The 26009-nt window shown below is 46.0% G+C and overlaps 1 protein-coding gene across 1 annotated transcript in view; it reads left to right on the forward strand.

Moving 5' to 3' along the window:
- The window catches only part of LOC123353802 (maestro heat-like repeat-containing protein family member 2B), a 47738-nt gene extending 26961 nt beyond the window's left edge, over nucleotides 1-20777 (forward strand). Inside the window, exons 26-34 of the mRNA XM_044995216.1 lie at nucleotides 2632-2769; nucleotides 2976-3087; nucleotides 4801-4947; nucleotides 6124-6306; nucleotides 7377-7532; nucleotides 8034-8168; nucleotides 8369-8471; nucleotides 9569-9634; nucleotides 10460-20777. Coding sequence (XP_044851151.1) covers nucleotides 2632-2769; nucleotides 2976-3087; nucleotides 4801-4947; nucleotides 6124-6306; nucleotides 7377-7532; nucleotides 8034-8168; nucleotides 8369-8471; nucleotides 9569-9634; nucleotides 10460-10557 — 1138 coding nt within the window. The 3' untranslated portion in view covers nucleotides 10558-20777. The remainder of the gene's footprint in view (nucleotides 1-2631; nucleotides 2770-2975; nucleotides 3088-4800; nucleotides 4948-6123; nucleotides 6307-7376; nucleotides 7533-8033; nucleotides 8169-8368; nucleotides 8472-9568; nucleotides 9635-10459) is intronic.
- The last annotated feature ends 5232 nt before the right edge of the window (nucleotides 20778-26009 follow it).

Consider the following 26009-nt stretch of genomic DNA (forward strand, 5'->3'; position numbering starts at 1 on the left):
CAAGAACAGAGATGGTCAAAGAACAGAATTTCCAGTGACAGTGAGAAAGAATGCAAGCAAAAAATGGTTACATGTCAAATGAAATCATAACATGGTCCTAGAGACTAAACTTACCCAACAGGTTAACCTCCTGTCTAAAGATGTTTCTCACCCAACGTTCTCAACCAAGCCTGATAGTGACCCCGCTGTCCGTCTCGCTGTCCATCTACTTCCTAAGTGAAAGATGCCAGGGTGTCTTCTTTGTCCCCCAAATATACTAGAGCAAACCTTTGAGGTGTACCCCAAAATTGGGTCCCCACTCCCTGTCTCCTTCCTGTTACTTTTCTTTCTTTGAAGTTCTCACAGTCCTGAACTGAATGTGAACCCTACATGCTTAATTTACATGTAAACAAACAGATGGAGAAACATTTCTTGCCTTAAAGAAAACCATTTTTTCACCTTTCCTGGTGACTAGTCCCTAGACACAGATCATAAGAATGTAATTTTCAATGCATAGACATGGCTCTTTACACAGCATCTGTAGATGTGTTTCACAATGATATTGGTGACATGAGCTTTTATTTGAGACTCATATGGCAATCTTTTAGTGATCTTTTAGCCCCTTAAACCACTGACTCACTCTGGGAATGTCCGCCTCTGCAAATTCCTCTGTAATTTTAACTGCGGGGTCCAGATTAACTGGCTGGTGCCACGTAACCTATACTCAGATATGCTCAGGGTGACTCTGAAGAAACTTCCAGAATCATGCAGTCCATGATCTCCCCCACAGTTTGAGTATGTGGCCTTACCAGTAAGTGGTCCAATCTTTCAATTTCTATGCAAATGCACAGAGGCCTAATCCCTCAATCCATCTTTCAACTCTCCATTTCTGGCAGTACTTTTCTGTGGACAGGCCCCACCTCGTCCAGCATGGCTGCCTTAATCACGTCCTAATCTCTTGCCCGCTAATCACTAAGAGCCATATATGTGCTTCCCCGGTTAAATGGGGTGTCAGTCGAAAGGCCCACATTGTTCTGTCCTTGTGAGGTCTCACCGCTGCTCCTTTAAGAGTAACCAAAACCAGATCAGGGTTGTTCGCAGGTCCCATTTTACAGAGTCTGATCTCCTGTGCCTGGTTTCCATTTCCTGTCACGGGACTTGCCAGACTTTGGAGGAGTTGTTGCCAGACCTGGGCTTGTTCCTGTATAAATTCCTGAAGGCTCTTTTGCTGTTAAACCTACCAGGAAAGCAAAGGCTGTTTTTCTGCCTGGTGGGATTGTTAGAAGGTCTGTGGGGTCTTCTACACCAGCAGTTCTCAACTGGGCTGGTTTTAGGGGGTCCGCCAAGCAGGGCTGGCAGTAGACTAGCTGGGGCTTAGGGCAGAAAGCTGAATCTCTGAGCCCAGCCAGGCTGGAGCCCTGAGGCCCAGCACCTGCACTAAAGCCCCAGCCCCTGCACCCTGTGGAGTTAAAATCTAGAGCCAGGAGCCCCAAACTCTGATGCCTGGCAGGGCAGAGGCCTGGGAGTGGGCCATGGAGTATTTATAGCTTGTTGAGGTGAGAGGAGGCTCAGAAACAGAAAGGTTGAGAACCCCTGTTCTAGACTTCTCCTTGCTTCTTCACCACCCATTTCAGTGTGTTCCCTCCATCACCTGGACTGCCAAACCTCTACCCCGGCTTCTCCAGCAGGCTCTCTATTTGCATAGATAACAGGGAAATCCCTGATGAGCCCCCAGCTGTGACAGAGAGGGGTGTTGCACCCCCACATCTTCTACAAACACAGACCACGTTGAGACTTTCTTGCTTGTAAACACCAACGTGAAGTCTATTTAATCCCCCTACCAATACATAGCACCTTTATCTTGTATCTCAACTTTCTAAACTCTTCTCCAAAATGGGGGGAAGGTGTTTCCACTCAGAGAGCTCACTTTGTCAGGCTCTCCCAGCTTTTTGTCTTTCTGTTTCTCTTTGGGTGACCAGACAGCAAGTGTGAAAAATCAGGACAGGGGGTGGGTGGTAATAGGCACCTGTATAAGAAAAAGCCCCAAATATCGGGATATCTGGTCACCCAAGTTTCTTTCTCTGTCTGTTCCCCTCAAAGGGCTCCTGCCCATGTCCTTTTATACAGTTTCCCTGTTAATGGAATGATTGGTTCCATGACTCACTAGCCCCAATCTGACCTCGTAATCAGCTACACCTCTGTCCAATTAGGCTTTCTGTAAGGAACTGAATTAGTACTAAAAGTGACCAGAGTGCTGACTCAAGTGCATACCCTCAGCACTCTGTCACATCATATCTGGAGATACAACCCCAAAATATCCACTAGTGATCACCACACTCTATGCCCCCCAGTTTTTGGGTCCTGATCGTGTATCTTTTTTATATCCTTGTACTCTGCTAGTATCCATAATCCTTGCAGAAAGTGAAAAATGACTGCAAAATTTTGTCCCTAGCAAAACTAGTTATACGAGATGTATGAGACAGAAACATACCTCCTGGCATCAAGTCCTTCCAGGGACACTGGTGTCCAGGATATTGCCAGTGGATGAACTGTCGATGAACAGCAGACCTGACAAGTAATCTGGGCTTCCTGACTCTGTTCAGGCTGCACCTTCCTACTGATTGCTGCAGTTCTGTGCCTCTCTTTCCCCAGGTTTTCTGTCCAAGCATTAGAATCTGTGCTTTTCAAAGTTGGGAATGAGAGACTGGTGAGAGTGCTCAGGACGCAGAAAACATGGATTCTGCTTGAAAACCCCCAGACTCACCATGAGGGAGTGTGTCTGCTGGTGAGGTAAGAGATCTAAGAGGCATGATTTTATCCTTGGGAATCAGTAGCAAATAGAGTGGCTGAGAGGGAACCTCCAGTTTATAGCTTTGTGGGGGGTGCCCTGGGTGGAAACACACAGCTCCCACCCGTAGATATCAGAGCTGTCTGCTCAGAGCAGCTGAGTTTTTGAAGTGTGCAATCGACCCCATTAGTGGTTTTTTGCCTTCCAGTGGTCTGCTAAGATTTGGACTAATAACACTTGAGATCATCCAGAGCCTCCTCCCCTGGGTGAATTCCCCAATGGAAAACTTCCGAATCACCGGCACAGCTTTCCTTGCCCAGGTAAGACACAGGGCTCCGAAGAGCAGTTTCACCATTAGACCATTGTCTGTTTGCCTTTCTTTTAAGGAGTTGTACAGTTCAGTTCATAGGAGTAACTGTCATTTTAGATAGTAGACTGGGTCCCCCTTTATATGGAAACCTGACAAGGAACTTCATTCTACCTTTCGGAGTCATTCTCTCGCTGATATTTGTATTGCTGCCATTGCCTATACTAGCTACACAACCACAGGTGCTGGCTGAGAGAGATACAGACAGAGTTTGAAGTACTGGACCTCTTCTGCCAAGTCCCAGTGCTGATACTAACCAACAGCTCCTGGTTTTGGTTTCACTCAGCAGATCTTCGGAATGAACCTAGTGTCCTAATACTATAAAACAAGCAACATACAAATACATTCACATCTGTCTTAGGTTCTCATGACGATTGTATCTGAGTACCTCAAAACTCTGTAATGTATGTATGTATCCCCACAACACTCCTGGGAGGTAGGGAAGCACTATTATTCCTATTTTACAGGCAGGGAGCTGATGCACAGAAGGGCTAAGTGATTTGCCAAGGTCACCCAGGAAGTCTTTGAGGGAGCAGGAATTTGAACCTGGGTCTCCTAAGTCCTAGACAAGTGTGTTAACTGCTGGACCATCCTCCCTTTCTACAGCCCTCCTCTAACATCTGCATCATATTTCCACTTATGCTAAGTAACTATCTTAGGGGCTCATCTGGTTCTAAGGAAAACAATCGATCTGTGCCTGGGATGGGCTGTTCCTGGGCTTTGAGGCTCCTTACAAGAGGCCCCATGGTCCTACTGCACCCTGCCCCAGGAAAAGAGCCACAAATCTGGGTCTGTCTAGAGAGGCCTCATGAGAGCAGCCAATCGGAGCCCATCAGGCTCAGCTAAAAGGAGCTGCAGGGCCTTAGCAGGTCAGTTCCTGCCAGGAACTGGAGGGGCAAGAAACGATGCTGCTCTCTGGCCACAGAAATTCCAGGGATTGCCAGAGTTTGATTCTGGCAGCATTTGCTTAAGTTGGGTTTGCAGGAAGAGAGTCCTTAAGAACTTGAACCTTGAGGTGAGGGTGAAGCTAAAAGTGGCTGGTAGGAAAAAGCAACAATGAACTGAAATCAAGCGGTGCCTAACTACTGTTTACAGGGTCCATGGTTTGGAACCCAGAGTTATGGGCAGGCCTTGGATCCCCTACCACTTACAGTGGCATAAGCCCCAGGAAGGGGACAATGCTTACGGAGAGCTTGAACAAAGAGCAGAATTTCAAGGACCCAGAGTTGGGGCTGGAGACCCTAGTGAGGGCAATGGGACTGTTCTTGACTAGCCCAGAAGGGGTTCATTTGGACTTTGGGACTTAGCCAGAGGCCTGAGCCACAGAAGACTCACTGAGGTCAGCTGGCAGGGTGCACCAGGGGTGAGAAAAGGACTGTGGTACCAGACCTGGCCACTAAGGGGCTCTCAAGAGGTGAGTGGATCCCTATTATAGTGCCCAAAAGGAAAGCTGCATGTTTTTAAGACATTTCTCATTTGTGTGGAATGATAAAGTTAGTGTGTTATGTGCCACGTATCAGAGGGGTAGCCATATTAGTCTGTATCCACAAGACTGTGGCTATAGGAGGACTCCTTGTTGTTTTTAGTGTATTCTATGCCGGCTCAAATTCTATTCCCAATCTTAAGGATCATATTGGTGCTAATGGACATGTTGATTTTATTTCAGCTAATGACTGATCCCATGCTCAGGGAGAAGAAGTTGCTTAAGAGTGTCTTGCGCATCTTGGAAGAAAGGTCACAGGATAGGAACAGCATTGTCCGTCAGATGGCTGTAAGAGGCCTGGGAAATATAGTCGATGGGGCGCCTGTGAAGGTATGAGAGAATACTGAATAGGATGCAACATAAGTAGAGAATCCAAGGGAAATAATTGCTCAGAGTTTACAGAGGCTGCACACAATGCACTAGGCCAAATTCTGCTCTCTCCCATACCCTAGTCACCTTTTTGCAGTCAATACAGAGCAAGCTGGATCCTTTGGTAAACTGGGCATAAGCAAACAATGTGCACTTTAATGTAACCATATGTAAATGTATACATCTAGGAACAAAAAATGCAGGCCATACTTACAGGACGGGAGACTCTATCCCAGGGAACAATGATGCTGAGAAAAAACTTGAGCCATGGCAGATAATCAGTTGAACATAAGCTCCCAATGCCAAGTTGTGGCCAAAAGGGCTGAAATGATCCTTGGAGGCATAAATAGAGGAATCTTGAAGAAGAGTAAAGAAGTTATTTTCCCTCTGAATATGGCACTCATGTGAGTGCTGCTGGAATGCTGTGTCCAGATCAGATGTCCACAATTCAAGAAGGATGCTGATAAATTAGAGGGGATTCAGAGAAAAGTCACAAGAACTATCAAAGGATTGGAAAATATACCTTTAGTGATAGACTCAAGGAGCTCAATCTATTTAGCTTTACAAAGAGAAGGTTAAGGAGTGACTTGAGGACAGTCTATAACTACTCACATGGGGAACAAATTTTGATAATGGGTTCTTCACATTAGCAAACAATGGTATAACAAGATTCAATGGAGAAAAAGGAAGCTAGATTAATTCAGACTGGTAATAAGGCGTACATTTTTAATAGTAATTTTAATTAATCATTGGAACAATTTACCAAAAGTTGTTGTGGTGGATTTTCGGTCACTAGCAATTTTAAAATCAAGATTGGATGTTTTTCTAAAAGATGTACTCTAGTTCAGAGACTATTTCGGAGAAGTTCTATGTTATGCAGGAGGTCAGACCGGATAATCACAATGAACCCTTTTGGCCTTGGAATCTAAGTAACTAGAAATCTAATAATAGGATTATGCACGTGTATTATGTTACCGAGTTTGGCTCATTGTAGCTAGCACCTGGTCTGAAATATAGCTATAGATCTCAGGAGGGAGAGAGGGTTGATGAAATTCCCACAGCTTCATAACTGCTAAAGAAAAGTTCTTAGAAGTGTGATCAGTGATACGTTTTCTTTAATGTCGTATGTTTGTACAGGTGAAAAAATACAAGAAGTTTCTTCTGGACATACTGATCGGGGCCTTACATGACGTTTTCAGTTCTGAAGTGATTGGTGAGAGCATGAAAGCACTGGCCAAAGTCCTGAAGGAGCTGAAAGAGAAGGACATTGGTTCTTCCTTCAAAAACCTCACCGAACAGATCCGGGCCTACTTTGACGATGTATGTGAACAGAACTCTCCAACCCCAGTTCAACCGATCTTGATTAGACTCGATTTACGATGTGTGATGTGGACTCCCTGGGCATTGCTCATGTCAGAGTGCAGAGATTTTAGGCCCCAGGGAAGGGAGGTGTTTTACGGAGGAGGAGAACATTAGGAGGATGGGGATGACATCCCTGCTCCCACAGTCTCACCCTTCTGTTCTTGATTGCCACTGAGAACCTCAAAGAAAGTCTGAATACTAGATTAGGTAGCTAGATAACCATGAAAAGGGGGTTACAGAGTGCAATAGAAAGTGTTGGGCCTGCTCTATACCGTTTTTATGTGAGAGGGTTGGAATGATAATTCTGTTTTGCAGAGAATTTTTGAGATTTCAAATTTTGGTTTTGTTCCTATTTGTGGGAACCCCTCCCCCAAACTTCAGAACTCCTTGTGAAACAGAATTACTATTCTCAACCTAGCTCTGTTGGAAGCCTTGGCCCGGGGCAGTCTGCTCTCAGACTATCCTGGTGCTGGGAACCCAGGAAACTCTGGGAGCTAGAGGTGCCAGGGAGTTGCAAATTTGAGAGCTAGGACCCCCAGGGTCATAGAATTGGAAGGGACCTCAGGAGGTCATCTAGTCCAACCCTCTGCTCAAAGCAGGACCAATCCTCAGCTTTTTATCCCAGTTCCCAAAATGGCCCCCCAGGGACTGAACTTACAAACCTGGGTTTAGCAGGCCAATGCTCAAACCACTGAGCTATCCTTCCCCCCCAAAGCTGGGAGCCTGGAAGCCTATGATCCCAGTCAGCCTGCTAGATTGGCTGCCAAGGAGCTGGATGGTTGTACTGGCAAGACACCAGGCAGGTTTCTAAGGACCCTGCCTGGCTTCTGGAGGAATTTCATCAAAATTGAACTGTCTCTAAAATACTTTCATGAATCAGAAAATTTGAATAAAAAATTGGTTAATTAAAGTTTATCTGACTAGCTGTAGTTGCAATCACTCTACTTTAGCGTAGAAGAGACGGCTGTGTGAGGTGCGTGATGGGATTGTCCCTTACTTACCAAGTTGTGGGGCTTTCTTGGCTGTAGGAGAATGATGGTCTTCGCTCAGTGGCCTTTGTCCTATTTGGCATCCTGGCTCAGTTGACAAAGAAAAAATGGAAGGCCTATTTCGCTGAGCAGGTTCGAAAGAGCTGGGTCATACTTCTGCTGCACCTGCAAGACCCAAGCCCCGAGGTTTCAATGGTAAGACCAACAGTGACTTATTTACTAAGCCAAAGGAATCTTCCTCCCAGTGCCAGGGGAGCACTGCTATTCCTGCTTGTTGTGGAGGCCCAAATTCTCCCCTCAGTTCATTGCCCTCCTGCTGAGTCACTTCCAGCCAGGTTGGTCCATGGCTGCCTCACCAGAATCCAGGATAGGTCATGGGTCTGACCCCTACAGGTCTCTGTTCCTGTCTGACTCTTCACCCCAGGCCCCTGCCTCCCCAGAACAGAGGAGAGACCACAGCTGTGCCTGGTGAAGCAGCTTTCATCGGTATATCTGTTCCCAAAAGACATTGATGCTACCTCCAGGTTTCAGTGGAAGCTCTCCCCTCTATTAGTCATTCCTGCATGTTTCTGCCAGTCACATCCAGATGAATCCCTTTTTGTCCTGGAATAGATGAGCAGTCACGCAGATGAGTTCCCTTTGATTGAACACAGCACTCGGTAGGGAACAAGTCAATGGTGTGACGCTCTTTTTCAGGCATGCAGAGCTACATTTCACCTCTGTTTCCCGTTTTTGGGACTGAAGAGACTCCAACATGCGATCAATAAGCACCTTGGTGGCAGAGCCGAGCTGAAGCCTGAAGAGCTCCAGGTGGACATTTGCAGACACCTTGTGAGTGAGCTGTTGAACTGTAGGAGATTATTGACTGGAGGGTGATGGGAAATGTAAATCTGCCCCAGATTCCCATTTTTTCCACTTCTACCCAGCCACCTGTTCTTGCTCTTATTTACCTGTGGTTCATAAAAGCATGTGCTGGCAGTCAAAGGGCACTTCTAGCCAGAGAGAGCTCATGTGTCCCTGATTTCCTCTAGGCCAAAGAAAATGCAGAACTGCTGGAGAACTTGTATAGCACAACCATCGCGTCCTTCAGTAGCAGCTGGGAAGGGATCCGGGCAGGTGCCGCCAACTTAGCTGGTGAGAGATGATGCCCAGTGTCCCTTTTGATATTCCCATTGAGGGAGACAGAAAAAATCCCACTGTGCAGCACTGAGCTGCCATTAATCTCTCTGTGCCTCAGCTTCCCACCCATAGATGGAGATGTTAATGTCCCTACCTCTCCAGGATGGTGGTCGGAGGAATTCATTAGTTGCTATAAAGTGCTTCGGGATTGTTGCAGGGGAAGCACGGTGCAGTCATTTCGTAGTAGTGCCTGGGACACTGTCACGTAGGGCATGGTTACACTTTGAGCTGGGGGTATAATTCCCATCTTGATGAGACACACCCGCACTAGCCCTTTGTGCTAAAAATAGAGAGTAGCTGCGGCGGCAGGAGCAGCAGGAGGTTTAACCACCCCAAGTATGATCCCATCCAAACCCCAAAGTCTATTCTCACAGTGGCTGCTCCTCCCACGGCTTGTGCTGCCTTAGCTACATTCTAATGCTAGCGCTGTCAGAGCTAGTGTGGGCCTGTCCCATTGAACTGGGTGTGATACCTCTAGCTCAAAGTGCAGACCTACCCAGTGCTGTTCAGTGCTCCTCACTGTGACTTCATCACTGGGAGGCAAGCAGCCCACCTCCCCATAGCGCCTGCTGTTTCACCTTCCTGGCCACAGCACCTTGTCAAGGAAGCATTAGGTTCCTCCTGTTTGGCCCTGTGGCCTCTTCTCCCTAGCACACCCATGTGAGACAGGCAGGCATTGGGGCTCACCTATCAGTCACCTTGTGAGATCCCTGCTTAGAACTCGCTTATTCCTGGCCCCAGTCCTTTGCTCAGACCACTAGACCAAACACTATCGTAGTATGTCTCCAATAACTGACTGCAGTGGCAAGAGGAGCACAGACTGTTTCATCAAGCAAATGGGTTTTATGTAAACATTCTTTTTAAAAAATGTCTCTCTCATTCTCTTCAGTGTGGACTCTAAACTGCTCTAGCATCCTCTTGCCCACAGCTCACCCTTAGGCCCACAGTAGGAGACCCCAAAGACCTGTCTAAGGGCTGCTAATATCACTTTGCACTCAACAAGGGAAGGTTTTATTGTTATTGTTGTTATTTATTTGACATTGTGTATTTAGGCATCATCCTGGAACACACAGACACTCAGCGTATGAAATGGCTGGACCTGGAACATCTGCTGATGTGTAAGTGATAAATACAGCTGAAGTCCTGCTCATTAATGAGTTATAAAGGAATTTAGCTGACAAGCAGCAGTAACCGATACCACTGGTGCAAAGTGCATCAGCCACACATCAAAGGACAAATTCACTCTTGCCCAGTAGAAAGTCAGCCTTAATTTCCCCTGAAGGAGGAAGCTGCAGAAGGTGTGATATGAGTCAGTGCATCTCCTGGTTGTCCTGGCAATGCCCCCTTCCCAGCCAGTGCTCTCCACACTTTGGGCTTTATTGGCTTTCTGTGGACTCCCCAAGTGAGAAGTAGCCACTTTCTGCTACCCCAAATTTCCCACCAGCAATTTTGCTTCCAGTAGGTGCCCTGTATCATGCGCAAACCAGCTTGGACCTGGCCTGTGTTAAATTCCACGTTGAGTTGAGCTCAGGCAGTGGCTCCTGAATAGAGCTGGAAAATAACTGAAAAGTGGAAGCTATTGAAACAATGGACTTCCTTCCATTTGCAGCGGAGTGGATGACTTTCTGGTAGAGTCAGGGTCTCCCCACAGTTGGGAGCATGGAAGGGACCTAATGAGGGACCCTAAAGCTTTGTTTGTATTGGAGAGCTGCTGTCTTGTGGTATTCAGAAGTAATAAGTCTCCAGCTATTTCAGGCACAGGTGACTATATGAAAAGTGAGGCCTATTCATCTCTCATGTATTTTCCACCCCAATAGAAGGACTGAGCCCAGTTTCACATTTTTCCATGTGATCATTCTGCTCAGGTACTTCAAGGTTCTGTGATCACGCTTAGCTGTGATTTGACAGTCTGTTCACTAACGTGATGTCCTCTGTAATTTCAGCTCTCCGGGTCCTAGAGAAAGACCCAAGTCCCACTGTCCAGCTGGTGGCAACTGAGCTCATAAGTGACATCTGTCCTGGCCGAGCGCTTGGCGAATGAAGCAGAACGGAGACAAACAGAACAAGGCACTCCAGTGGTATAAGGGCCCTACCATCAATCAAATGTTAATCCCACCCCTTGACCCCGGCAGCAAGATGTGTCATGTGACCCCTCTAAGGACTCCTCCCACTGCCATCTACCGATCAGGGTGGGTTTCGCCCCAATAGGAATGCCCCGAGGGAAGACTTGACCAATCAAGGGGAGTTCCGGGGCAGGTGACCTGTCCTTTGTGTGACCCCTCTAAGAACTCCTCCCACTGCCATCTACCGATCAGGGTGGGTTTCAGCCACTGGGGATCACTCCAAGAGGAGATTTGACCAACTGGGGGGAATTCTGGGGTGGGGTGACCCATCCGGAAGTGCTTCATGTGACCCTTCTAGGAACTCCTCTCACCACCCTTTACCAGTTGCGATGGGTTTCAGCTACAGAGGACTGCCCCAAGAGGAGAGTTGACCAAAACAAGGTAGGTTCTCGGAAGGGGTGAACCTCCCAGAAGAGGGTTGTGTGACCCCTCTAAGAACTCCTTCCAATGCCCTCTGCCAATCAGAGTGCAGCACATCACCTCATAAGTCCCAGCGCTGGGCAGAGGAGGCCATCTCTTACCAAGAAGACGTGTTTTATGAATTGTGGAAAGGCTGAGAGGAGACATGGACTCCTTTACCACTCCCCTGAGAACTTCAGACTTTGTTTTAGCCCCGAGGACCTTTGGGCTTGTATGGATAAAGCGCTATAGCAGTTACAGTTCCGAGGAGGGCCCTTTGACTCGACCATTGATAGATACCTCAGGACCCGACCCCGAACCCTCGTGAAGAACCCCGATGAGTGTGACGACCCCCCCCCCCAAAGTGGGAAGATGATCATGGCTTGGGGGAGTCACTGGTGGACAAGGTGAACGGGAAAGACGTTGCTCAGGTAAATGAATGATTAAGAAGCGATGGTCGATCATGGGGGTATAATGGGGTTAGGAATCAACTTGGCATTGCATAAATCTAAGAACAAGCAGAGGGTTGCTTACACTGTTTTTTGTCTGAAAATCTCTCAACAGTTCGACGATGCCTTTCAAGAGGCCTTTGAGAACTTACACATCGGTAGCCCTGTTGTGCATCAGCTGTTTTTGCTCCTGTCTGAGATGCGGATCTCAAGAGGAAAATCCGGAAAAGGACAAAATAGAAGAATGAACCAGCTCAGAGTCTTTCGTTGTAGGGGTCATGGCGTCCATTTTTACAGGTGGCTGTCAAAGGTTGTGTTAAACCAGGCAATTAATTAAACTTATTTAAATGTGTCCCTATGACTGTATCCCCTCCATACTTGCGTTAGTAAAAGACGGTACCAGGAACAGTCCTGTCTCCACAGACAGCTCTGTTAATGAAAATAGATTACATCCCCAGGGATGCTGGGAGCTTTGGTGGGGGAATCCTCTTTTTGAGTGGCCAAAAAGCACAGTAAAACTTTTTAAATAGAAGACAGGTAACAGCTTAGCTTTCAGATCAGATGCTTACACTTTACACAAACTGGCTCAAATACATTTTAAAAGAAACAAGACCATTGTTTCAGATGTGGACGCGCAATGGCAGGAAGATCTGGTAGATGTGCACCGGTTCTCCAAACACAACAGAGGCTTTAAGACGTATTATCTGACTTTATAAAGAGTGACAACCGGAGCTTTCACAGAACTATACGTACCAGTCCTGCTGATGTTAATCCTTCACATTCTCTGAAGATATGGAAAACAGTTTATAGAGATGGTTTTAAAATAAAACCAGTTGTTGCCCCTTTTAGAAAAGGCGACCACGTGAGACTATCTAAAGTCAAAGGAGCCTTTGAAAAAGGTTATGAACAGACGTTTACTGATGAGCTATTTATAGTGGATGAAGCCTTAACCAGGAGCCAGAGACCTGTATACTGATTAAAAGATTACGAGGGTGAGACAGTTACTGGATCTTTTTGCCCTGAAGAATTACAAAAAGTAAATCCTAAACAAGACAGGATTTACAGGATTGAAAAAGTTCTAGCGGATAAAGGAAAAGGGAGAAAACAGCTACTGATGAAATGGTTTGAGGAGGCGATAAGTTTAACAGCTGGGTGGAAGCTTCTCAACTCTGTGACATTTAGACGTGAACAAAACAAACAAACAAAAAGATTCCTCCTGCAAAGACAGAGAGAGAGAAAAATGAGCGACAGCGGGTTCTACATTACGTTGCCCAGCAATGCCAGCTCTGCAGTTTTTCCTCAGAACACCAGCTTGAGCTTTATAATATGGCTAATTAAGCCCTGGGATATCCAGAGAGCCTGGGAGGTGGGTTAGTGGAAATACAATACCCGCACAGCCGGAACACTATCAATGAAGACACCCCTTTTGAAATCACCTTTGCAGGTGTGGCATGGAGTTTATCCTACAACGAGGTTATTACTCGTCCATACCTGAATTATTGGATCATATGAACAGTACTGTGGTTCGTCATCCCACACCGCCTGAGGTGGTCATGAACTACGACCCTGGGGGTAGAAAAGTTAGTCTTAAATCTGCCAATTTTACTTGTATGTTTTCTATCAGCTAACATTCTAGGTTTGGGCCCGAAGCATAGAGTCCAAAAATTCCCCTTCTCAGCAGACATCACACGGCTTTTAATTTCTTGCGTCTGTTCACAGATATTGTAGAACATGAGTTTGTGGGGGACTTTTCTGTTCCCCTGTTACATTGTCTCTCTGTCCGAGGAAGGAACAATGAGTTTGTCACCATCACCTACGATAAACCTCATTACGTTCCTGTCAGAAAACACCACATCGATACCATTACCATTGAAATAAAGACAGATCAGAACAGACACGTCTTGTATTGCTTTGGCAAGGTGATCATCAAGGTGCACCTGTGTCCCCGGAGAGAGCGAGGTTTCTAAAAAGCAAAACATTGGCGATCCTAAAAAATTACAGCGACCCCACCATCTACAGGAACTATTACAAAGCCCAGGTGGGATATGCCCTTCCTGGATGTACGAGGCTGGCGTAGGTGGAATATTCCATAACCAAGCCTCTGCAACCAGACTTCGAGGCAGAACACTGCATGAGAGGATACATGAATCTGGTACAGACAGCTGGTAAACACGTGAAAGATCGTTCTCTGTTAATCAACCGTGAGGTTACACCTTGTTTGCCTTTGACCTGTCTCCCAACCAGGAATGCACCAATCACTGTTCCCTGTTTAAAACCGGGAACCTGAGAGCAGAAATACATTTTGGGATGGCTCTAACCATCACCGTCAATATGATCGTGTATGGGGTTTTTGACAACATCATAGTGATAAATCAGAGGAGAAATGTTCTGCTTGACTATATGTGAACATGGACACCGTGCAGCTCTCACGTGTCTCATCAATGGCCCCTTACACAAAAAAGAATTCCCTTATGATTGGCTCCCTGGCAGCAAGTTGTCTCAGAAACCCTTAGGTTTGGTGGTCAACACGCATCCACATAACCAACCCGGTGAACATTGGCTCACCTTGTATCTGGTGAAGTGTAACTGTGGAGAGCGAATAGCGTGTTGTTTCCTAAAAGCATTATGAAATTTTTAAACAAAAATGCCACAGATAATGTGTTTCACAATAGACAATTATAAGACCCCCACTCTGTCGCCTGCAGCTATCACTGCATGTTTTTCTTACATCATCGTAGCAAGGGTTTATCTTAAATTGTATTCTAACGACTTAGTGCTAAACGACCGGATGGTGATGAATTTTGTAAAACCTAATTTAAATTCTTGGGCATATCTAGCCTTGCTTAAAACATGTTTCGGCAAGCCCAGACATGTGTATCTTGCAATGATTTTTATAGCTATGTTATCCAATACTCTCAGGCATAACAGACAATGTTTGTTTGGCATTATCCAACACATTTTCCCATAGTTGCTAGGCCCCGCAAGAATTGCAGAAAAGGGGTGTTTCCACCTCAGATCCATTTTTAAAGCCATAGGGCAGGGTTTTAAACCCTTCTCCTAGGACCTTCTTGGTGGAAACAATTTTCTGTGTTTTTCTTAAGGGTTTTTGTCTTTATTTGCCACTGATTTTTGTTCCTTATGATAGAGGGCTGCTGAACCTCTATCTTTTTGGAGGTGTTTTCTCACAGGCCCATGCAATAGTCCAGAACTAGATCTTTCAAACTGTCCAAGTTGATCTTTTCACAATTTGCTACGTTCAGGGTAATACCTTTTGACTTTCATGCAGGCCTTTCTTCCCGATAGCTTTTATCTGTATGTTTTCGGTCCTGCTGACACAAACTCGGTGATGTGTTGATCTGGCGGTGTCTTGCCTAAATAATTCCGCAGAGGAGGATTCCAGTCACCCTCCCTTTTCACACATATCACCAAGTCAGTGTCATGGTACAGGCACTGCTTTTGAAATCTGTCTAGCAGTTTGTATAGTTCTATGCGGGCATAAGCAGTGGTGAAACAGGCTATGAAAACACTGGTATTTCCAGAGACAGAGTACTGGTCTTTTGGGTCCTTTCAAGACACTCATGCTGTTTCATCGTCGATAAACTTGCAGGATGGAACCTTATAGTTGGGGGAAAACAGGTACTGAGAGAGTTCGTCAGGGTCTCTCACACTGCTGGTATTGGGTAGGTTTGTGGAGCAGATGATATTATCATTATTATTATTTATTATAAATCACATGAAACTGTCTTGTAAACTTAAAAATAGAAAAATACCCTAATGAATATTTTATTTAAAAAGTCATAGCTTTAAAACAAAATAATCCATTTCAGTCTGTATAACGAACAGGAGTTTTGAGTTTGTTTCTACCATTTAAAACAACAAACCCACAAACTTTTTTTTAAATACACCTCATTTTGCAAAATAAAAACCAAACGGCTTTTAAAATCAACTTTTAAAATCCAGGTTAAAACACATTTTGCACACTAAAAAACCAACACCCTCTTAGTTTGAAACACACCATTACCATCAGTTTGCAGCCATATACTTAAAAAAAATCCCACCTATGTTTTACAGAGAGAGAGAGAGTTTAAAATACAGTTTGCAACAAAATAGTTTTCAATAATCCCACACGCATTTAATAGCCAATTGCAGAAAGTTACCTTCTACTACAGGATAAAGTGTTGCAGGAACATGCTTGTTCTGTCCCCCTCAATGTGTGTTTGGGCCTTTGAATTAAAGAACAAGCAAAAACTGTTAGTTAGTATTAGTCCCAAATCTCTATACAACCTGTGTAGTACCTGACGTTATTAAGCAAAACTACAGTTACAATGGTTTTTACCTTGGCCTGGTGATGAAATGCAATTTAAAGTTACTAGTTCCATGCTAAACAGATCACACTGCAATAAACATAGTCACCATTATTTACTAAGACAGCACGGCCAACGAGTGATATTATACAATATATATTTTCAGAGTTGAAAACAGGGAGCATACCTCCTCTTGCAGCCCAGCAGCCATTCAAGAGATTCTGTTGAAAAAAACAACCTCAGGTATTTTGGAGACGTTCATACCATCCTAACCCTTTGTTTCAAAAGGACTTCAAAACAGTAGCGAGCAGGTTGATTTGATGGCTACAGCTCTGAAATACTAGAGACTTAAGGACTTTAGGCCCCTTCCTAACATTCCCTTTTGGGAGCTGGGGTGGGGGAATTAAGCTGGCTGCACAACTCAGCTGCTTTTGGCTACATTTTTTCTTTTAGTTAAAATCCATTTTTCTGCAGGGCCTTCTTACAGTACAGTATTAAACAGTAAATCCCCAATCCTTAATGTAACTGTCCCCCCCTCAGTCCCAAGTGGGGACCTTTTGCAGATATCAATACATCTCTTTGGGGCTTGTTTTTTAAAACATTTCTTTCATGCATATTATTTGGGGTGGGGGTTGAAATAAAATGGTTGTATCACAACCATAATAAGCCCTCCAGAGCTTTTAAATGTTTGATTGTCTTTAGAGCAAATGCTTCTTCTAAAGCATGTTGAAGGTTTGTGACCCCTTGAAACATTTCAGTTTTGGTTTAGACCCTTGGGGGGGGGGGGCTTTGGTTTGTTTGTTGTAAATATATTAATTTAAACTTTTAATGGCTTTGAATTGACCCATAGCATCCAACCAACTCCCGAGTCATATTTAAACTGTCCAATAGCATCTGCAAATTCCTGAAGTTTTATTTCATTTCATATTAATCAGAACTCACCCACCCACCTCCCTTACCATGGGTGCACACCAATCAAATTTATCCCTATGACAACAACGATAAGTAGTCACAGTTAGCTTCGCTATTCAGTGGGGGTGTGGTTAAAACCATTCAGGTCAACAGGATTAGTCAACTCTATTGTACTCAAACACATGTCTGAACCATCCCTGTTTGTTTTACTGTTGTAAGCAGAGTCAGGATGAGATCTATCCTGACATTTGGTGGTGAGTTGTGGAAAAGAACGTCAGGGGTTGATCTCGTTTGCACAGGCACACCCACCCCGCCTAGCATGAGCCCACAGTAGCCCAAATGATCACTTTGGCTGCTGTGGGAACCCCAGTTTCTCTGTTACTGAGGCAGAAAGAATAAAGTGTTGTTATCCTGATTATGTGAATCAAGGACAGTGGACCTGTACTTGGCCTTTTATGGCAGAGGGACTCGCCATCAACTAAGTAGCACTCGCTAGGCAGGGGACGTGGGTTCCAAAACTCAGCAAATTGAGAAAGGCTGGGGAGAGGTATTTGTACCTGGTGAGCCCCAGACACTAATTCTATCTCTTCTTCCTGTCTCCACTGTGAAATGTTAGTGCTAATTTTGATTCCATGCAGAGTCTGATTACAGACTGCAGAGCTGAATTCACTTTGGGCTAATGGTGAACCAGCACTGAGTCCTCCCTACTACTTAACACAGTAAGTGGTGATTTTAGCTTGTAGTAGGGGAGCCTCAGTGCCCCACTGGCTGAGGGCTTGAGCCAGTTTTGCATTGTGTTATTGGAATGGAGTTCCTAGCAACTGAACGCAGCTCTTGTTGCTGCCAACTCTGATGGGCAGAATGGTTACACTATAAACACATTTTTAGGATTTTTCTCCTCCCACAACATACATTTCAGCTTTTTGCTGTAAATGGGTCTTTTTTACACAAAACCACAAAAGTTAGATTCTCACAAACCATTTTTTTTATTTAAAAGACATACAGCTCCTTGAAAACAAACCAAGAGGCTCCATTAAAACTTTTAGCTCACTTAAGGGCCAGAGACCTTCTAACAGAAATGCAGATAGTCACAAAGCCCTTTTCAATAGATGGTTTTTAAATTTACATATTTAAATTGACAAATTTACATATAAAGTTGAAGTCTAAATCACACAGTCATGGTGCCGTTGGGCTGGGGCATCTATGACATAGCCCTCATAATCTTCAAAAAGCTTTTCCCTAAGACAGTTATTAAGAACAGCATAAATAGCAATGCATACAATAGTCCACATAAATTTTTACACTCACAATGTGGCACTGGCTCAGCGAGTTCCATGCCAAACCTTCTCTTAAACTCCTTATAACCTTCATCCTCGAAGTCCTCTTCAACAATTTTTAGCGGCGTTCAGCAAAAACAAGGCGGGCCCGGTTCATCTTTGCTGCTTGATGCAACGTTGTCCAGGGCCTCCGGGTCCTCTAGAAAGGCATCATCGAGCTGTCTCAGACAAGAAACAAGTGTAAGTTCTCACTGCTTGTTTTTTACATTTACACAACCCCAGGTTCCTAACCTCATTACACCTCATCATCAACTGTCGCTTCTTAATCATTCATTTACCTGAGCGATGTCTTTTCCATTCAGCTTGTCCGCCGGTAACTCCCCCAAGCAATGATCGCCTTCCTCCTCCAGGGTGGTGGACAACGAGAGGCCACCATGCTCATTGGTGTGTCTCATGAATGGTTGGGCTTTGGGTTCAGGTTCTGGCGTATCCATCAATGGCTGGGCCAAAGGAATCCCCTTGGCTGTTCCCTCATCCTCTTCGGAACTGTTGCTGCTGTAGCACTTTCTCCACACAAGTCCAAAGGTTCGCGGGGCTAAAACAAAGTCTGAAGTTCTCAGGGGGGTGGTAAAGGAGTCCACGTTTCCTCTCAGCCTTTCCACAATTTCTGAAACATGTCGTCTTGGTAAGAGAGAGCCTCCTCTGTCCAGCTCTGGGACTTGTGCGGTGATGGTGCGGCACTCTGATTGGCAGAGGGCATTGGGAGGAGTTCTTAGAGGGGTCACACAACCCTCTTCTGGGTGGTCACCCCATCCCAGAACCTGCCCTGTTTTGGTCAAATCTCCTTTCAGGGCAGTCCTCTGCAGCCGAAACCCATCGCGACTGGTAGAGGGTGGTGGGACGAGTTCTTAGAGGGGTCACACGAACCACTTCTGGATGGTCACCCAGCCCCAGAATTCCCCCCAATTGGTCTAATCTCCTCTCAGGGTGCTCTCTAGTGGCTGAAGCCCCTCCTGATTGGTAGAGGGCAGTGGGAGAAGTTCTTAGAGGGGTCACACAAACCCCGGAACTCCCCCTGGTTGGTTAAATCTTCTCTCGGGGCGTTCCTATCGGGGCAAAATCTATCCTGATTGGTATAGTGGAAGGAGTTCTTAGAGGGGTCACATGACACACCTTGCTTCCGGTCATGTGTCCGCCTTGACGCCCAGAAGTAATACCCCCATGCGGTGAGGCTTCTGATGACCAGTGGGCAGGGCTTATTGGGTCAAGAGGTGGGGTTAAGTTTTGATTGACAGTAGGGCCCTTATACTCCTCGCTCCCGCTACCCAAAATTGGAAGAAGACAGAGACAACTATAATCCTGGGCAGTATTCGCCGTTGTCCTACTGCTCAGATGCTGTAAGTGAGAGAAGGATCAGGCCCTGTAAAGTAGCCTGGGTTGATTTTTATTACTCAAAGCGTTTTTATTACACATCAGGACATCTAGTCATTCTGATGGACATGCAGCCTCTGGACAAGCTCATTGATAAGCATGTACATTATACTGCTTGCTCAGGGGTCATTGCTATAGTAACAGCCAAGTACTGGCCCAGATCCTCAAATACACCTGAGCTCTAGACTCTGGGCTGTTCTAAATTACGCTGTCTTGTAACAGCCATTGCTACACTGGAGATAGCTGTAGCACAACGCACACTGTGTGTGCCATCTTCTGTTCCCAGCTCACACCCCATATACTTGGGTAGGAAGCTAGGAGTTGGTGACATACAGCCAGCTACACGGGCTGTGAACTCTCTGTGCTGGTTCTCTGGGTGTTAGGGATTTGCACATGCTGGGGAATTCCTAGCTGCCTCTTAGGGCAGCTTTATGGCTACTTTGCCCTGCTCCACTGCAACATAGGGCAGCAAAAGGGTGACTTTACAACTAACCCCACCCCTATTGATGCACCTACCCGTGGTTGTTAGGAGTCTGAGTTCAGGAATCCGGGTTTGGAAAACCCACTCCCCTGGCATAAAGTTGTCTAATGGCAACCAAAGGCCAAATATGCCTTTAAACATCAGTCCCCTTGTTTTTCAAATATCTATTTGAAACACCACAAAGCTGATAGAGATTTAAGTGCCCTAATCAGCACCTCTGCAGGTGGCTATAATGGGTATTTAGGCTTCTACCTGCAGATTTTAGTGCTTAACTTTAGTCACCCAAGGCCTTTGTATTTGTCTTGCCCAAGCCTATGAGTTGCTGAGTGTTCTCAAACTCCCACTGATGTTATTGGGAGATAAGGATGCTCTGCCCTTCAGAGAAGGCGCTCAGCAGATATAACTCATCCTCCAAAGTTAGCTACTATGATCCTTCACCTCATATCAAAAGGTCACTGAATGGTCAGGTTTCTAGTCTCCATCACCACCTCATTCCCCAGTTTACTGTCCCCTTGGGTGCAGGGCTTGTGAGGATTCACCAGGCAGCAGTTAGCATAGGAGGGCGAAAGGCAGAGGGAGTCTGGGATGTTATTGCTTATACTTCTCAATGGGGAGACAATGTTCCTGTAACAGTTGAATATTGGAAGGAAATCAATAGAGAGCCCTGTTGAATTGACACATTCTGCTAATTCAAAAGTGACTATATTAAGTAATATGGGTTCCCCTAATCTTGTAGTGTTTCCTGTTTTGGTGATTGTTTTCTATACCGTATCCAGCAGCTTATTCCCTGTCCATGTTTTCATACTGTTATTCCCTAGTATTCTGCACTCTGTTTATGTGTATTAAGGGGCACTGGACAAATACTGATGACTCTTCACATTTCTTTTTCAGGTGCTGGCCATGTATCTTACAAACAAGATCATATGTAAATAACCCAGCTCCGGATTTTGTATATACTGTGCACACATTTCCTATTAAACTGTTTGAAGTATCTGCTTCAATTGCTCAGAGGCCTGATTTCGTCTTTCAGAGAAATTGGGGCTTCTTCAATGTCCTCTGTAACCATGATGTGGGGGCTTCCTCCCTTGCCCTTTCTCCATGGAGCTGGACGAAGACCTCAGCTCAGCGCCTCTCTAGGGTCTCTAACCACTCTTCCGCAGTCCCCACAAAGCTAGATCTAATCCCTGTAGTTAGTGACCTGGGGTCTGGTTCTTAATCATATTCTCATCTTTGTTTCTCTGGGAATTCAGTGTTGCTGATGAATTCTGGGTTGTAAGTGGGATGGACTGTGTTCTGGTGAGTTATCCTCCCTCCTGTCTAGCCTATTTGTGGGTCAGAAGGCTATCTGTGAACAGCATCTGTTTACTTACAGACTGGGGCCTGGTCTACACTAAGAATGGGGGTCGAACTAGGGTACGCAAATTCAGCTACGTGAATAGCGTAGCTGAATTCGAACTACCCTAGTTCGAACTACGTACCCGTCCAGACGCCGCGGAACCGAACTCCGCGGCTCCAAGGTCGACTCTGCTAACTCCAGCTGCCGAGGTGGAGTACCGGAGTTCGAACTAGCGCTTCCGGAGTTCGAACTATCGCGTCTAGATCAGACGCGATAGTTCGAACTCCGGAAAGTCGAACTCACCGCGTCGACCCGCGCGGTAAGTGTAGACTAGCCCTTAGGCTCAGTGCCTCTAATAGTGTGTGAGGGAAGGCATCTCTGCTTTCCTAAGCCAAGTCCCTTTTTGTGTACTGCAAGACTTTATCCGAGAGGAACCATTGGATTCCCTAGCTTCCCCCATTGCACTACAAGGGAACGACTGTCATTGGGTATCTCTGACAGGGTATGTCCTGCTGCGCTCACTGGTCTTGTGGCTTCTCAGGGAGCAGCTCATTTTGTTAATAATTCACATTGGACTAGAGCTGGGTGAAGGCTGATGGGGCAGTTCACTGAGGGGCTCACTAGTTAAACTCCACAGTTCAGAGAATCCTAGAAATGTAGGGCTGGGAGGGTCCTAGAAATATCACCCCGTCCAGCACTATACTTAGACCGGCCCTGACAGCTCTTTGTCCAATGGGTTCTTTAAAACCTCCAATCATGGGGATTCCACAACCTCCATTTGAAGCCTATTCCAGAATTTTAACTATCTTTATAGTGAGAAAGTTTTTCCTAATATCTAACCTAAATCTCCCTTGCTGCAGATTAAGCTGATTCCTACTTCTCCTACATCCAGTGCACATGGAGAACAGTTGATCGGGGTCCTCTTTATAACAGTCCTTAACATATTTGAACACGGTTTGAACATATTTGAGGGTTGGCTAAGATAAAGAGGCACCTGGAGGAGGGAAAGCAGGTTACAGGGGTATGTGTGCAGCTTTCTTGGGGTGCCCCGGCTCTGAGTCATCTTGTTACCCATCCGGCGAGAGGAAGATTTTCTCAGGGAGCTGATATCTAGTCAAGCATAACACCACCTGTCTGTTAGCCAGCCTACCAATCTCCACAGGGCTCTGCCAGCCCTTGCTCTGCCTTGCACGGTAACAGTAGTTGCACCATAGCCCCCAAGTCCCTCTGAAAGTGTCCCCCAGTAGCATCAGGTTACTGTCACAGGCCACTCACAGAAATTACCAGGGAACAGAATCTAAACAGCTTGATTGGTACAGCTCAGGATCAGATCTTTATAACCTCGCACCACTGAGACATATGTATAGTGGAATAATCCTAAATTCATTATCAAAGATTAAGATTTAAGAGGTACTGAGTCAAGATCATGGAAACAGAACTGGTTACATATAAAATGAAAATCATAACATGCTCCTTAGAGTCTAAAATCAATTATTACAGCAGTTTTTTACCTAAAGCAATCTCCTAGCAGCATTAACCAACATGCCTGGGATCCAACTTTCCTGAGGAAGGAAAAGGGCTTTTTGCAGGCTGTTCCCAGATGTGCCCATTACTTTGGGGGTAGGCTCATTCATCAGGGTTACTCTTCTGGGGGAGGGGCTTCTGTAATTCTATTAACGTGCTGTGAAAGTCACTTGTGTGTTCATATTGGAGCTCTACTCCTTCCTTCTGCAAGTCCCCTCCCAATGGAGCTCTCCTGCAAGACCTCGGTTCCCCAGGGCTGGGTTCCTCCAGCCCTAGAACTAGATGAACATGTGCACACACACACTAGCAGAGCAAGTCTGAGAGGACCAGGTCAATCAGCACTCTCCAGCTGATCCCCTCATGTGTTCCTGTAGTCAATGGGCTGTGTTGAGCAGCACTTTCAGCTGCCCCACACACCCACCCATGTTCCCCAAGTTTAACAAGCTTAGAAGCTTAGAAGCTGGGAAGCTTAGAACAGCCAGAGCCCAGCAGGGCTCCAGCCCCTGCACCAGGGGCTGTTCTGCCAGCTCTTCTCCAGCCTCTTTATGAAGGTTATATCCTGGGCGAGGGTCAGGGAGGAGATTAAGGCTCCTTCAAAATCCCTTGATGCTGCCAGAGCAGTGTAAATGGCCCTAAAGCAACGGAATATTGGGCCCATTGTGACATTGCACCCATATGATTTAATGAAAATATGCTAATGAGCGTGAATATAATGTAACTGGAATATGCTTCATGCAAAATGTCTCTTGTAAGGTATCATTACAAAGCTTATAACCTACTGAGTGTGGTCATCCTATTTGTATAAATGTATCATTCTTGTACCTGAAACTAGAAATATGAAATATAACTCTGAGGTCCTATTGTAATTATGCAAAGTGTGGGCCATTAATGGTGGTTTGGAATCTTGATGGCTTCCATTGACTAGGACAATTGGCTCTGTTTACTTCCAAGCCTTCCTGTGAGTCAGGCCAGGCAGAATGAAGGCTTGGGGTCTCACAGGACATGTGTCCATGTCACCTGGTACTGGCATCCATCTTAACCCTGGGGCTTTTCCATTTGGAAGGAGGGCTAGGGTCCCAGAGGGTACGTCCAGACTACCCGCCGTATCGGCAGGTAGCGATTGATTTTTCAGGGATCGATATATTGCGTCTTATCTAGACACAATATATCGATCCCCGAACGCACTCCCGTCGACTCCGGAACTCCACCGGAACGAGCGGCGGTAGCGGAGTCAACATGGGGAGCCGCGGACGTCGATCCTGCGCTGTGAGGACCCGAGGTAAATTGATCTAAGATACTTCGACTTCAGCTACGCTATTCACGTAGCTGAAGTTGCGTATCTTAGATCGATACCCCCCCTAGTGTAGACCAGCCCAGAGAGACAAAAGATTCCTGCCATGTGCCAAAGCTATATAAGGGAGTGGAATGGAACAAAGGAGTTTCCAGTCATGAGAAATCGCCTAGTTACCACCTGAGCTGGAGCTAACAAGAACTGTACTAGGGGTAAGGATTAGCCCAGACTAGGAAGGAGTCCAGTCTGTGAAAGAAACTTATTGGAACATCTCTGAGGGTGAGATTTTATCTGTACTCGGTTTCTTTTTGTCTTAGGCTTAGACTTGCGTGTTTTGTTTTATTTTGCTTGGTAACTTCCTTTGTTCTGTCGGTTATTACTTGGAACCACTTAAATCCTACTTTTTATACTTAAGAAAATCACTTTTGCTTATTAATTCATACCTGAGGGAGCAAACAGCTGTGCATATCTCACAATCAGAGTTATAAAGGTGGACAATTTATGAGTTTACCCTGTATACACTTTATACAGAGTAAAATGGATTCATCTGGGGTTTGGATCCCATTGGGAGCTGGATGTCTGGGTGCTGGAGACAGGGGCTCTTCTTAAACTGTTTTCAGTTAAGTCTTCATTTTTGTGGCGTGTGGTTCAGACCCTGGGCCTGTGTTGGAGCAGACTGGCATGTCTGGCTGAACAATGCAGGGTTCTGGAGGCCCAGCCTTACAGAGAAAATGGGCTCAGAGGTAGTCTCAGCACATCAGGTGACAGTCCCAAGGGGGTTTCTGTGACCAAACCTGTCACACCCATTCCATTACTTTAATCCAGTGCTAGCGGGGATTAAAGCAAGTAGAGGGACCAATATGGCTGCCCATGATGGTCCTTTGACTACTAGCGGTAAATATGCCCAATGGCCAGTGATGGGATGTTAGATGGGGTGGGATCTGAGTTACTACAGAGAATTCTTTCCTGGGTGTCTGGCTGGTGAGTCTTGCCCACATGCTCAGGGTTTAACTAATCGCCATATTTGGGGTTGGGAAGGAATTTTCCTCCAGGGCAGATTGGCAGAGGCCCTAGAGGTTTTTCACCTTCCTCTGCAGCGTGGGGCACAGGTCACTTGCTGGAAGGTTCTCTGCACCTTGAGGTCTTTAAACCATGATTTGAGGACTTCAATAGCTCAGACACAGGTTAGGGGTTTGTTACAGGAGTGGGGGGTGAGATTCTGTGGCCTGCATTGTGCAGGAGGTCAGACTAGATGATCATAATGGTCCCTTCTGACCTTAAAGTCTATGATTCTATGATGCCAGGCTGAATACTCTCTGCATGGTGAGTGGGGGGGTTGAAAAATTTGCATCCCAGTCTCAAGGGTTTGTGACATTCCCCCTAGAGGAGACAGATCTTTTATTCTGAAGTATCCAAATGAATGTGGGGACAGAGACAGCATTACCTGCTCACAGGGCAGGCATCATGATTGGACCACTAGAGGATAACAACCTACTACTAGTTAATGGCATAAGTGGGGGAGGGCTGCGCTGTTGAAGGCCCTGCTGCAGGGGTAGAGGCTGCTACCCACACACGCCATGGCAGCACAAGCTTCCCCTCACCACAATGTCTCAGACCAGACCAGCCTTGGAGAGACCCCTCTGTAGGCTGAGAGGGGTGCTATGTCCCTGTGACCCATTCCGTCCTCCGTACATTGGCTGTGATGGCCAACAAGCACCCAAGCTCATTTCATACAGAGGGCACCCAGCAGCAATGCCATTTGGTCACTAGAGACCTGGGCCAGATTGCAAACAGTGACCTGCGGGGACTGATAAAGCCTCGAGTCGTTCAGTCCTCAGGGCATGAAATCAAACCTGAGTGGCTCCATCCCTGGCCTCAGCCTTGGAGCTACTGAGGTAGAAAACACCTGCAGGGGCAGCTGGGGAAGGCCAGGGCAGGAATGGGAGAGCAGAGGATCGCCCCATGC

The sequence above is a fragment of the Mauremys mutica genome, chromosome 20 (assembly GCF_020497125.1).
Source record: "Mauremys mutica isolate MM-2020 ecotype Southern chromosome 20, ASM2049712v1, whole genome shotgun sequence".
NCBI classification, from domain to species: domain Eukaryota; kingdom Metazoa; phylum Chordata; order Testudines; family Geoemydidae; genus Mauremys; species Mauremys mutica.